This window comes from Cheilinus undulatus, linkage group 19 (assembly GCF_018320785.1).
Source record: "Cheilinus undulatus linkage group 19, ASM1832078v1, whole genome shotgun sequence".
Lineage (NCBI taxonomy): Eukaryota > Metazoa > Chordata > Actinopteri > Labriformes > Labridae > Cheilinus > Cheilinus undulatus.
This window is the reverse complement of record NC_054883.1, coordinates 12,717,061-12,731,844: the sequence shown is the minus strand read 5'-3', so window position 1 is coordinate 12,731,844 and position 14,784 is coordinate 12,717,061. Positions and strand designations below refer to the sequence as shown.

Sequence of the window (14,784 nt, the reverse complement as noted above, 5' to 3'; positions counted from 1 at the left end):
GAATAGTGCTTGATGATATTTTTTTGGTGATAAAAACAAACTTTATTCATAACTTTTTCAAGAATCTATAAGGGTAATGATGAGTTTCATAATCTAAAAAAAGTTGAAAGACTTATGTAATCACAACAGATGAACGTGAGTGGGTACAGCCACATACTGTGCTCATAAACACAAGCAGTTGTTTTCATTACCAAACTTGTGCTTTCAGTTCTTAATATAAATTAATACAGTTCCTATAAAAAGTAGATGTTTTACCCTTTCATTGATTTTATAAATCAATCATGGTCAATATCATTTGGCTTTTTTGACAAAAATAAGCTCTTTGATGTCAAAGTGAAAATTAATTTCTGCAAAGTTATTTCAATTACATGAAAATATGTAAGGTGCAATTACACCTTTAGAAGCCTTCCAGGGTCAGCTGCTGAGACGCATCCCCACAGCATGATGCTGCCACCACTGTGCTTCACAGTGGGGATGACCAAAAAGCACCATTTTGGTCTCATCAGACCAAAGAACTTTCTTCCACTTGACCAAGGGTCTCTCACATGCTTTTTGGTGAACTTTAGTTGAGATTTGATATGATTTTTCTTCAATAGTGGCCACTCTCCCACAATGCTTTGCCTGGGCAACAGTTGTTGTATGCTCTCCCATCTCAGCTGCTGAAGCTTCTACCTCCTTCAAAGTAGTCATTGGTGTCTTGGTGGCCTCTCTCACTAATTCAGTTTGTGAGGATGGCCTGATCTAGGCAGATTTATTTGTGCTGTATTTCTTCCATTTCTCGATGATGGATTTAACTAAACTCCGGGGGATGTTGAGTGCCTTGGAAATTATTTTGTACCCTGACTTGAACTTTTGAACAACCTTTTCTCTGAGTTGCTTGGAGTGTTCTTTTGCCTTCATGGTGTAATGGTAGCCGGAATACTGATTAATCAGTGACTGGAACTTCCAGACACGTGTCTTTATACTACAGTCGCTTGAGATGCATTTACTGCACTCAGGTGATCCACTTTTCACCAACTGAGAGAATACTTGCACCAGTTGGCACGACCTCTGTTGAATGAGGTCAGTCACTTGAAAGAGAGTGAATATTAATGCAGTCACTTATTTTATTTGTTAAAAAGCCGAATTATGAACCATGATTGATTTATAAAATCAGTAAAAGGGTAAAACATCAAGGGGGTAAATACTTTGGCCCAGGTTGAAGCTGAGTTTGACACCCTTGTTCTAATCAGTGCACGTTTCTCTCCTTTCAGTCTTGTTCTTTTTGATTTGGTACATAAAGTTCTGTCTCACTGTCCAAGGCAGCTGCTAGTAATTGCTTACTCAGAGGCTAACCTTGGCTAGCAGTGATTTACGTTTCCCTGCGGTGAACCCGAACTTGTATAAAAACACAGCGCCCTGCTTCCTGTCTAAGGGGAAGTGGGACGGAGTGGCGAGAGGCACTCTGCTCCGGCTGGTCTTTGGCTGAGAGCTCACTGTAAGCACAGCACAACATCTGTGAAGTAGAAACAGTGTGAAAATCACTCCCAGCACAAACAAAAGAAGCACAGCCCGTGCATGTACAGTCATTAATATGTCCATTTCTCTTTATATGTGTGTTTTCAGGTCGTAGGACACTTCCGCGCAGCTTTATGCCGCAGGAGAACCTGTTCCAGCTGGTTCCCTCCAGCCGCACACGCAGTTATAACGGAGACAGTACACTGCAGTACAGCGACCTGCGCTCACTGGGCCGCACGGCGGACAAAAGCTGCCAGCGTGGGTCAGCCAAGTGTAAGTGGTGCTCTTTAAAAACTGTTTTCAAATGAGGGACAGACAAGCAGCAGGGAAATTTACCCAAAACATAAAAGTAGTCCGAAACAATCAAAGTTCCTGAGTCTTATAGACCCGCCAACCTGTACGCATTTTGCGTAGCAGGTATGCAATTTGACGTGTAAAAACGCTGGTACGACTCGCCTCTCTAAACTCCGCAAAAAGCTGCGGACGTGTGAGTTCTGAGGGAAATGTGCATGTGTCATACTCATGTCTGAAAGCACGATGCAGCAGTGTGGTGAAGCAGTTTCAACCAATTAGCAGAGAATAACGAGTCTGCTGAACCTAGAGCGTTATATCCCCGCTCCCCCTCCTTCCTGCCTCCTGCCCTCTGCATCCCTCCCTGTGCGATGACAAGGTGAGAGAGGTGCGTGCGTGCCAGACATGCAGTTTTACCTGTTGCCACAAAAACTTCACTCCACTTAGATTTAAGATTTGAAATTCATGCCCAATCCTTTAATTTTTATTACCTCTCGTCGTGCGTAATCCTCTGTGTCTGGACTGTGAGTGGCCACGCTCCACAGCTGATAGGATGCCGAGAAATTGATCTGCACTAGCTTATACAGACGAGGCAGGCTCATGCAGTACAGGTCGTCGTTATGTTTAAGAGGAGCACTGCTTTAATCCCAAGTTTTTGATTGAGGCAGGTAGGCTGGATGATGTTGAAAACGATAATCGGCTAGCTTACTTCTCCTCGACCTCTCCAATTACGCAAGGATGGTCACGGCGTGTTGGCTGTTAGTGAGAGGACAGACTGCTCAGTCTGCACAAACGTCTGTTCAAATATTAATGTATAAAACGATGCAATTTCTCTTCACTAACGTAGCTGCTGCTGTTTAGTTAACAAGCTAATACATGCCTGAATGTAGCATACAGGTCTGATATGACAAGGACAGACAGACAGCAGTGTATGAGGGAGAGATGAGCAAGAATGACAGGAGCACACTGTATAAACTTTGTGTGTATTGTTAGGGTAAAGAAACGATTTGGTGACAGATTTTTGGTTTTATTTACCATTTAATTCCAATAGTACTGATGTTGTCATTACACTGATAGAGAGAAAAGAGGGATTTATTCATTTACATTAGCTCTATAAACATCAGACCCCAGTGTGATAGTACAATATTGACCAAACTCTAACAGTGTTTAATGAATTTCTAATAATGTTACAAATAGTTTCCTATTACTCTGAGTATCTGTAAATATATAAGGGATGTCCAAACTATGGGCTGTGGGCCAACTGTGGCCCTTGGTCCTTTTGAATTGGCCTGCAAGAAATCCATTAAAAAGGCCCACATAAGAACATAAAACTTGTACTTCACTCTATTTCTTAGTTTGACTAGGATTAACAATATTGAGGTTTATACAATATGGAGATATTTTCAAATTAAATTTAGCCAATATCATTACCAATATTAAAATGCACTGACCTAACACTTAAGTTCTTGAAACACAGTTTACGGATGAACAAAGAAACATACTTCAGTCTCTAGAACAAATTTTAAAGTTTAAGTAAATAGGATGAACACAGAAAAAGACTTCAGCTGTCAGCTGGTCCTGCCTAAAGTAAAAAAAATGAATGATAAAAGGATTACAGCAGCAAATAGCAGCATGTATGGAGCTCATTTTCTCCTCTTTCTGATCTGTTTTAAGGTCTGATCTCCAAATCATATTGTTCTAATCGTCTTCAAGCGCTTGTTTTGTGTCTGGATTTGGAGATGAAACATCAGTGTCTCTTTCCTCTGCTGCTCCCCAAAATCCTTAACAATGATTGGCTGTTAGCTTTGTTAGACATTAATGTAGGGTTCTAATTTAGACTGTTTCTCAAGTACTGTCACTTACTGAGCATGTATTTTGGTTACATGTTGGTTTTAGAGCTGTAACAGACATTTTATATTTTGTGCTACAGGTTTTAAATTTAAAAGCCTCCCATTGACAGGTGTTGAAAATGAGCACTTTGCTATAAACACTTACAGCAGTGCATCTGGGACCTGTGTATGATTAAATGTCACAGCATCAATGTTACTGTGTGTCAATGTCAAATAAATGCTTAACAAGTACAGAAATTATTAATTAATTAATAATTATTTAAATATTTTGTTCTGTGCTATAAGATTGTCAACCTCTGTAGCACCAGTGCTATATACAGTGCTTAACAAATTTATTAGACCACCTGTCATATTTGTCTCAGAGACCATCCAGCGTCATGAAGTGCTTTAATGCGGACTCTTTCATTTTCAGTGAGTGCTCCACATTTTACCATACTAAACCTTACTTTGTTTTGTTTTTTTACCAGCGAAAAATTCATTTTTTTGTTACTGGAGAACGATGCTGGTATCGGCTGGTTTCCTGGCAGAATAATGTCTATTTCAGGCCGAGATGATCTTTGGTCATGCAGGTGCGTCAGTCATGACGTCATTCACAGCGTGTCAAGGTGGATAGCTAGTTGTTACTGTAGCTGTACCTCCTTGCAGTGTTGCCAACTTAGCAGCGCTATATTGAGCGAGTTTTCAGACCCCTCTAGCGACTCTTTTTCAAAAAAGCGACTAGCAACAAATCTAGCAACTTTTTCTGGTGTTACTGGAGACTCTTAAGGACTCTGACATATCGTTGTCTTCGTTGTCTATCGTCAACTTCTAAGAAAAATAGGAAAATAAATAAATGATAAAACAAAAAACAAAATTTAAAGTAAGTCTGCCATAGTATCTCTTGAGTAATTTTGCCTAGCTCAGATAAAGTAGGGTTGGAATTGTGACGTTATAAAAACAAGAATCGACAGAAGCAAGTTCATTTGTTTTTCTACACATAATAAGGGTCTTTTTATTCACTTTTTGTCTCTTTTAGCATACATTATTGCGAGTATTAGTGCATACTATTAAAATAATGATTGAGAATCGCATACAAGACCCAAATAACATGTTAAATAATACTGATAGCAAATTACAACACTTAAAAGCAATTTTCATTTGGTTGGCTGGAAAAATATCTGCCTGGTTGGTAAAAAATTTCACTTACCAGCCAGCCTGGTATATTGTTATATACGGGTTTTATGTCATGTTTCCTGTTGATAATGTGTATATCACCAACAACCCAAATGATGACTGAAGAGATGTGTTTTCTTCTACTCAAATGGCTTTAGCTATTAAATGCAAAGATATATCTATATTAGCACTATTTTTGCTGGTATTTGTCCCCTTTCTAGCTGAAAAAAAAAGCCCAAAACAACTCAAAATATCTGTCCCAATCCAAATTTGTCACATTATTCAAAATGAATCTTTCATTAAGGCAAAGTTTTCTTTAAATCCTTGTTTCAGAAAAAAAGTAGTAAATTAGGTGATTTGGTTTCTTCAGTAACTTAAACTTGAAACTAACTGTAGGTGAGTCAAGCATCCAAAATGCCAAAATACTTCACACCTCTATTTAAAGTTGCATTTGCATAGGAAAGTCATGTCCATCAAAACTGACGAGTGAACTCCTGCGCACTAATGTCTAATTTGCAAACCACCTACATTCGCTGGCATCGTCATGGTCCGAGACCTTCATCAGAAAAACAGGAAGGACATTTTGAACAGGATGTGACTACAAGCCTCCAACCATTACGTAATGCTAAATCTGTATCAGTATATTAATATATTGACAACAAATATTACCTCCCTTACTGATAGTGCTCACAGCAGAAAGCCTTTTAAAAGCCTAAGACAGGCCTATACAAGTACCAGCCCAGGGAACACATGCGGCCAAGAACCAACCCCAAGTGGCCCAGCCTGTGGTCATGCCAGAGATGCAGAGGGCAACCCACGATATTTCAGACTGTGAATGCAACACTAGCACGTAGCCTAGCTACAGTCTACCTACAATGCACTGCATTGTTTTGAAGCGTGGCTAGCGATGCTAACAGAAGTAGCCCCAAGATACCAAGCATAACACATTTCCTTTTCAACTGTGGCTACAACTATGCAAATTAAGTTTTCATGCACTTTAAGATATACCTGGGTAAGATTGACCAAAATTATTATTTACAGAATTTCATTTTACTTTTTTCATTCAATTTATCTTATTTTTATTCAGGTCATGTTCAAATACAGTTTATTGTTGTGTTTTTATGCACTTTTTGATGTTTTGTCATGTTGCCCAATTTAAATAAATTGATAAAAAAAAATGAATGAATAAAAAGTGTATATTTTTCATCAAATTGATCTGTATTGGTTCGAAATTTAAAATAATCAGTTGCTTACTGGCCCAGCTACATTTCTTGATTTTAAAATTTGGCCCAGTTGAATTTGTAATTGAATAGCCCTGGCCTAAGAGGTCATTTAAAAAAAATATTTCATGTTTTTTTTAAGAGGGCAATTTTTTAAAGTAGCAAGACAAAAACAGAAAATCAAAAAAGTTTCAGTAAGGTCTGTCAGCATCAGCATGTTTATCAGGATGTAGCAGGGTTGCAGCTGGATTACAGTGATGGCAAATGAGACGCGGCTACTCTTTTGAAAGTCATGATTTGCTTTAAAAACTCACTGACAGTTCAGTTAAAAAGTCCATAGTAATATGTACCTTGTGATAGCAAAGCATTACATACATTTCTGCATGTTTCTTCAAGTATAACAGCGTTTAACATTATTTTGCCAAATAAACACTTTGAAGCAGTCTCCTACAGCTAAGTTATGGTTTCAGCCACACTGGTGTAGCAGTGCAATACTCATTTAAATAAACTATCTAAAATTCAGCATCATAAAACACATCTATTCTCTTTACCCACATTTGAATCCCAAATCAAGACACTGGTAAGATTTGCCTCAAACTGTCAAAATAGACATGAAAGTGCATTTATATATTCAAAATTATTCCATTTTTAGAGTGTGATTGATCATGAATATCAAAATTTGGCAATTAGCTTTGATTAGTATTAGAGCTCTTTTAAATTAGGTGACAGCCCTTGTTTCAATTGATCAAGAGCCCAAAACAGTGAATAAGTATTAAAAATCTGTCTAACCTAGTCAAGATTAAGCCCCTACAAAACCCCTCAACAAAGAACTGACAAAAATAGCTCAGCTGTAGATGAAAATGCCCCACAATTGGAGAAATCAGGGTACATAATAGGTAAGAAAACAGAAAATATAAGGAGAGTCATGCATTAAAAATGAGTACATAGGAATAAGAAAATTTAAGCCACCTATAAGTATGGTGTTAGCAGAATTCGTATCAAGACCTTGTGGAAAAGCATTTTGAGTGCACAAAAACAAAAATCATAGAAAGTTGGGAAAATGGTCTACATGTCAAATAAATAATGCATAACCGTGTGACTTACTTTCAAGCATAATTTGGTTAAATGAGGTGGAGTTACAGTTATTTTTTAAAAGTTGTGCCTTCATTGATGGGCAAATACCAACAACCCTCTCTCTAACAGTAAAAACTGTCTGCCACTCAAATCTACAAAAACGGAGCCAAGATGAAATAGTTAAATGTTCTCTCTCATCATCTTATCTCAGGCTCACGTCTGTCATCACTTAGTCCTACGTTTGCATTTTCCAGAAATTGTCTTTGTCATGAAACAAAAACTCAGCTCAGCAGTCTGTGGTTGCCGCGTCTGTCTCTGGTGTCCTCACCCACACACGACCGAACCGACCAACCTGACCACAGAAGTCTCAGAGTCTGAGACCAGAGCTGCAGTGATGCTCTCTCTGAGTCTCAGTTGACTTTGCCGGCTGAGCCGTGGTTTGACTCAATTATCAGGGGTTTCCCCTTCTTAGAGGGTCTGCGGTGGGGATTTATTACTGGCCCTGCGGTGGATTTGACGTCTGGAACTGTTAAAAGTTTTCTGCACGAGTTACAGTTGGATTTTGCGGTGGATTTTGACGCATGCCTCAGTGTTCAGAGTTTGTTTGAATCTGTATATCACAGTGGATTTGTCTGCCTCTGGGGGCTCAGCTACAAAAATGAATTACTGCTGGCTTTTCACCATGTGGTGTCTTGTTTCTGCAGCGCCACGGGCGCCAGTCAACTGGCGGCAAGGGAAGCTCCTGGGGCGCGGGGCATTCGGGGAGGTCTACCTCTGCTATGACGCTGACACGGGCCGTGAGCTGGCCGCAAAGCAGGTGCCCTTTGACCCTGATTGTCAAGAAACCAGCAAGGTGAGAGAAAACATAATACTTATTTAATTGTTAATACTGATTTAAAGATAGTTTTTGATGAAATATGCTACAAATGTGAATTCTTCTGATCTGCAGGAGGTGAATGCTCTTGAGTGTGAGATCCAGCTGCTGAAGAATCTGCGTCACGAGCGAATCGTTCAGTACTATGGTTGTCTTCGGGACCTTGAACAGAAGAAACTCACCATTTTTGTTGAGTTTATGCCTGGAGTGAGTATTCTGCATTGAAAATACCCCAGGGGTCTAATCCTCCTTAAGTTTATCAAACTGTGAGAGAATTTTGTGTTGTTGTTTTGGCTGTACTCACTTGTCAGTACAAACATTAAATCAAACCAAAAGCAGCTACATCTGTTAAAAGAAAACAATCTAAAATGTCACCAGCTGTCAACAGACGTGTCCTCTGTGGTGGCTGTCAGCAGAACAGCTCAGTTTATGAGATCATTTTCTCTCTAAATGGGTGTTTTAATGAGCTGCTGTCGCCTGTGGACCTCGTCGTAGTGGCTGGTTTTAATATTTCTTTGCCTTCGTTTTCTGTTCTGAATGGCGTTGAGCGACTTAGTCACTCATTGTCTGGAACTTGGAAATGTTTATGTTACACGGGAGTTTGCTGTCAGAGGCAGGAGGAAGGGTGACAAAAGGCAAGTTGGTGTGTGACTGCTCAGCACGACTGCACCGCTGACGCTGTGGTCGCCCTCTGGGGGGGTTTGGTGTGAGGGCATGTGTCCCTCTGAGACGTAGAGAGCTGTTGAGATGTCTTGTTTGACAGCTGAAAGTGAACACAGAGAGGTTTTGTTTTTACTTTTTTGAGTCCAGAAGTGCGTCACAGGTGTTACTGGATCAGGTCTTTTGCTCTTGAAGAATGGAAAACAGGAAATGAAAAGTAAATGCTGGACATTGGAGGTGTTTGAACTCAAATCAAGCACATTTACTTCAGTACATTGCATGTTTAGGATATATACTAGGTTTCAGTGCTTAAAAATGGCCTGGGGGCTGCTTTATAATAGAATAAATCTGCTTTAGTTGGAAATGTTATTACAAAAATGTAGCAAAACTCTCCTTAAAGTCACTGTTATGTGAGAAATCAAGTAACAACTGTACTAAACCTCATGCTAAAATAATGATCTTTGGTGCTGAAGATTGCCATTTTGATCAAATATGACATATTTTAAACACATTTCTCTGCTAATTTGACCTATTTCATGACTCCTCATGGTGGTGTCTATGATATTTAGAAGATAACATGAATTGAAGTTAATTAGCTGAAGAAGAAAACGGTGGGAAAGTATTGGACAGTGGTGAAAGAAGTTAACAGAGGGAACCTGTTAACATCAAAATCAGTGAATACTCAGAATAGTCCTGCACTTACACTGACATATCATACCCCTTTTCCACCTTTAAACACAGTCACAGTGAGTGGAGATGGATCTATAAGTAGGCATACTAGATTAAGGGCAGGTATTATAAAGAGTCATGATTGGCAGACATAAAAACAAAGGACTGGGATGGCTTGATTCATGTTGGTGGGTCAGTAGGTACTCCAGCACCAAATATTGCTGCCATTGGGCCTAAACCTCGTATTGAATTGTATTGTGTCCTATTTAGGACTGGGCAGTGAATTGCAAATTAGATTAAATCGCCTGCTGCAATTTTCAAATTGCAGACAGTGCACAATTTCTTTAACCTGAAATCTTTCAAAATGCCAGTTTGATACATTTTTTTTTCTTGCAGCAAAGATTTTATGCTCCACAAATTATGCTTACATTTAAGTTTATTTTTGGGATTTTTTTTTTTTTTTTTTTTTTTACAAAAATCCTACTTTTCTTCTTTATGTATATGCTTTTTCTTATTCAGAACAACAATAATAAAGAAATGATCATCCCCTTCTATTTAACAATTGATATCGGGCTGAAATTGTGTGAGCCAAAATCGCAATTAAATTTTTAAAAAAATTTTATCCCTAGTTTAATTTATCTAATACTGTGCTGTTTATAAAAAGGAATGATTCATTGCTTGTGTTTGTTGAACAACACATTATATGAAGAACCTAAAAAAATCGCTTATTAAATCGCAATACTGGGGAAAAATTAGATTATTTTTTCGCAAATCGCTCAGCCTTAATCCTGTTGTATTGTTCTATATTGTGTCAATTCATATCATATCATATTGCATCGCATTGAATTGTATCATATTTTATGGAAGTGTATTGAATAGTATTGTATCATATCAAATTCTATCGTATTGAATTGTATTGTATCATTTTTTATTATGCCATTTTGTATCACATCATATGGAATTGGATCCTAATTGTGTCCTGTTGTTTCATATCATGTCGTTTCGTGTCGTACCATATATCTTTTGAATTGTACCATATCATAATTGTTCATATCATAGAGTTTTGTATCGTATCGTAATGGTTCATATCGTTTCATTTCGTAAGTTACCCATTATTTCCCACCCTCACATCTTATTTGATGCACCATAAACCCCCTTGGGCCAAACTTCGACCTTAAAAAACATTGATCTGACCCTTTTATAATATGTAAACAAGCAAAGATGAAAAAGCTATTCAAAATAGCACTCTGATTTCTTCCAATAAGCCGTGCTCCTTCTTTGGCTGATGACACAGCCATAGAGAATTATGATCAGTTAGTTTGTCTCTACATTTTTGATCATCCATCATAAGATTATTATTTTATTAGAGGACCACTGTACCGATTAAATAGACGCTTTTGGAGCACTGAAGGTTACAGCAAAGGATTTTAAGAGGGTCAAATTGCACAAAAGTGTGCTGAAATAACCCACTCCATCTTAAGTATTCATAAGGTGCAGTGTTGATGGGGGATTCGTTGACTTTGCTGCCCCCTGTGGACAAACCAGAACCTCGTACTTTTTGTTGATCTTGTGCTGTAAGTGTTAGCATCCTGCTTTTGTATCACTCATCAAGGATCTTGGAGTGGAGGAAAAAAAACTTTTTATCTCTTCATCTCACTCCTAACTCCTGGCAGCAGTTTTTAGACACTGGAAATACCAATATAGAAATAAGCAACATTCATGCTGAGGGTCTTCGTAGATTTTAAGGCTCATATAGAGACAACAGCATCAATTTCAGTTTGGTTAATGGCTAGCTTAATGCTCCTCCCAGGAGATTTAACACATTTGAACTGCTTGCTTTAAACTGTGGCATAGAGAATATAGATGCCAAGGAACTTAGAATAAACTCTTTCTCAAATCTGACCCTTCTTAGAAACTGTGCAGTTTTAAAAAGTTCTTAAAAGTAAGTGTTTGGGTGAATACTGTTCAAATGCTGTGACAGTAATCCAACTCCACAGCCAATACAGCAATCACAACTGCATTTCTTAACCATTTTTCTGAGCTTTAGTCATCCTCTCACACCCCTCTGTTTTTCCATCTCTCTTTCTTTCCCTCCAGGGTTCCATAAAGGACCAGCTAAAAGCCTACGGGGCCCTGACAGAGAAAGTGACCAGGAGGTACACCAGGCAGATCCTCCAAGGAGTCTCCTACCTGCACAGCAACATGATTGTACACAGAGACATCAAAGGTAATGGAGAAAAAAACCAAGCTGTCAAAGGTCAGGGAAGGAGTTTAATTGGATTTGTAACCCACACTTGTGACATGGCGAGGCTGGTGGTGCTGAAATGATTCTTTACGGTTTCTGAGAACACCACTGGTTCATTCATTTCATCCTGGTTGACGTTTCCTCATTTGAAGGAGACTGGAAAAAATGTGCTATTTTGAACTCCCCTTTGAGATATATTAGGCCTCATGCTGGCGAAATCAGCCGGGCTAAAAATGTCCCATGCCGGATGGAAAGGCTTTAGTTTGGCTGCCCGCAGCTTTGGGAGCCACTGCTTCGTGTAGCCACAGCCAAAAAGAGGGAAATGTACCGTCTGGTGGGGAAAAAAGATAGTAGGTCTCACCGGACACTGGCAGGCTCTATGAACATACATGTGGGTGGGATTTTCCACTTAAAAATGCTCTTTTTTTCACGTTGTATATGGTGTGATCATTTCCCCACACAAGAGCTCCTCTGTACACTGTAAAAGAAGCTGTCAGCACATGACATTAAGCAGTGAAGGTTTTGTGAACTTACATTCTAAGGAGTCTTAGCATGATTTATTAGACTCTCACATCCTCACAACAAATGTGCCAGCAGTGGAAACACATTGACAAAGTGAGAAGCTAAGAGTAAAGGTCACACTTTCAGTCTCTCAATCTCTTCTCTGCAGCCCTCTGTGGGAGTGGAGATGGAGCAGAGAGCGTGGTGTACATTAGTCACTGATCAAACAAGTGGAGCGCTGGGAGGAAATGGGATAGACACAGCTACATGTCGGAAAAATACCAAAGAAGGAGGAGAGAGGGTGCTGGGGTTTGATCCACGTGGAGAAGATGTCTGATTCAGTATTTTATTTTGGGATTTGTGAAGTCAAATGAGCCATTATCCCAACTTCAGACATAAATCTGCCAGATCCTCCCTCATCACAAACCAGAGGATAAATGTGCCTCTCCCTTTAAGTCCATGTGCCGGTACAGTCACTTTTCTGATCACACTGTAACGGTACATTAAGAGAGGGATACAGTGAATCATCCCTTAACTCTGAGCTCATTTTTGTTTTCATTCCACCAGGTGCTAACATCCTGAGAGACTCATCAGGGAACGTGAAGCTGGGAGACTTTGGAGCCAGCAAACGTATCCAGACCATCTGCATGTCGGGTACAGGAATCAAGTCTGTCACTGGCACCCCCTACTGGATGAGCCCTGAAGTTATCAACGGGGAGGGCTATGGCCGCAAAGCTGATGTCTGGTGAGGAAAAAACAAATGGGACTGGTATGATTCTCAAAGGGGATATGAAGAAGTAGCAGTTCAGTATGTACTGTATTTAGGAAAGACTGGTGGTATTTAAAGTATATTAGGCTTGATAGACATCTTTTTGATCATTACAATCATTTAAATAAAAATTCTCCATTAAAGAAGCATATTGTAGCTACGAGACATGTTGCCTTTTTTAGATTAGCATTATTGATTTTTTAAAATGTGTGTTATACCAAGAAACACATTTGATTTATACATTTTGAAATAATTTTGTTTAAAATGTATTTTGGGCTTTTGTGGCTGTATTTAGAGAGGAGGACACTGGATAGAGTTGGAAACAGGGATGGGAGATTGGGGGAGAAAACTCACAGGCTGTACTCGACCCAGGGCCGCCCATGTACAGTACATGGGGTGTAGTCTAACCATTAGATCCCCCTGTGTGCCACATTTAGAGATAATTTAACAAATAGATTAAAATAAAGGCTGCCTTTGTTGTGCAGTACCTTCTGAATAGTGCTGTCAAATAGTTGCATTGATCTTTTTCCCAGTTGTACTCACATTAGAGTAACTTCAGCCTTACTGTCCCTTCAGTAAAACTACAGGATAAAATTAAAAAGGCTTTAAGAATGACTCTTCCGAGTAAAAGATATGGGAAGAAGAGGCTGCTGTTAGGCTGCTCCCCATCAGTGCTAATTTTCTAAAACCATGACTTAAAATGTTCGTCAACAGTTTTTGACAGCCTTTTGATGACTAAAACCAACAAAAGTAAGTTTAGTTTTCACCAAGATGACTAAAACTGTACTAAAATATAATTTAGTTTTCGTCGACATTCAAAATCCATGATATTTCTTCACTGTGGGTAAATCTCAAAAAACAATGCTTCTGTGTCTAGACTGCCTCTCAGCTGTAGACAGCAGGGACCCCAGGTTTGGCAGACTGCATAGAACACACTACCACTATGTGGTCCCAGATTTAGGCAAGATAACAAATGCTTGGACTAAAAGTAAAGAATGTAACAAAAGTCTAAGACTAAAATTAAAAATAGCTGTCAAATTAACACTGTTCCCCATGTACATGGGCGGCCCGGTTCAAGTGCAGCCTGTGGCTCCTTTCCCGCATGTCTCTCCCTCACTCTCTCAGCCTGTCACCGACCCTATCTACTGTTCTTTTCTCTGAATAAAGGCATAAAAAAAGCCCCAACACGTATATTTTCGAAGATCTTTAAATCTCTTTAAATCTAAATGTGTTTTTTGTACAAGGTCATAAACACAACAAAAACCTTATTCCAATCTATTAAAGACAATAAGTCTATATATACTGGGATTTCATTTTAAAGCTTCATAGCATAAGATAAAATAATATAAACTTTATTGTCCCACATAGTAAGAAATTTGTCTTGGGCTTACCACTGATGCTGCAGCCATAGACAACACTCAACAACATACAGATTACACATGAAAAACATTTTGACAGAAGACAGTAAGGATCAATAAATAATTCCCATAAAAAAATCTCCAATAAAAAAAACATTAGATTTTCAGAGTACCAGTGCAAAAATGCAAGAGAAACCACAGTCCATTGTCATTCCTGCCTTATTTGCTGCTATTTAAGAGCTTTATAGACACAGAAATAAAATTATTTTTAAGCCTTTTTAGTTTGTCTTAAAGGAAATCTGCTTACAGCTATGAAAAGTAAAACTTACTATTAAGAAAAACATAATATTTAAGAAAAAGAAATATTTGATTTAAGAATTCTGTCGATAAAATTCCCACAAAACTGAAATATATGAAGACTTTTAAAGCTTTTTCACTGAAGAAAATTTTTAATTGTGTTCCTTTCTGCTTAAAATCATTTATCTTTAAGCATGTTCCTACAATGTATTTTATTTATAGAAAGCTTTTTGTCAATATTAAAGGTACAAGAATTAAATGGCAATTTCTCTAAATAAGGCTGAACAACACTGATTTTTCAGATGGTAGTAAAAGTTGTTGCTACAT

The 14,784-nt window shown here is 38.6% G+C and overlaps 1 protein-coding gene across 1 annotated transcript in view; it reads left to right on the top strand.

The window, feature by feature from the left end:
• Positions 1-14,784, top strand: part of map3k22 (mitogen-activated protein kinase kinase kinase 22) — a 70,713-nt gene that overhangs the window by 53,005 nt on the left and 2,924 nt on the right. Inside the window, exons 13-17 of the mRNA XM_041814089.1 lie at positions 1,606-1,770; positions 7,789-7,937; positions 8,034-8,165; positions 11,385-11,514; positions 12,601-12,778. Of these exons, the coding sequence (XP_041670023.1) occupies positions 1,606-1,770; positions 7,789-7,937; positions 8,034-8,165; positions 11,385-11,514; positions 12,601-12,778 (754 nt within the window). The remainder of the gene's footprint in view (positions 1-1,605; positions 1,771-7,788; positions 7,938-8,033; positions 8,166-11,384; positions 11,515-12,600; positions 12,779-14,784) is intronic.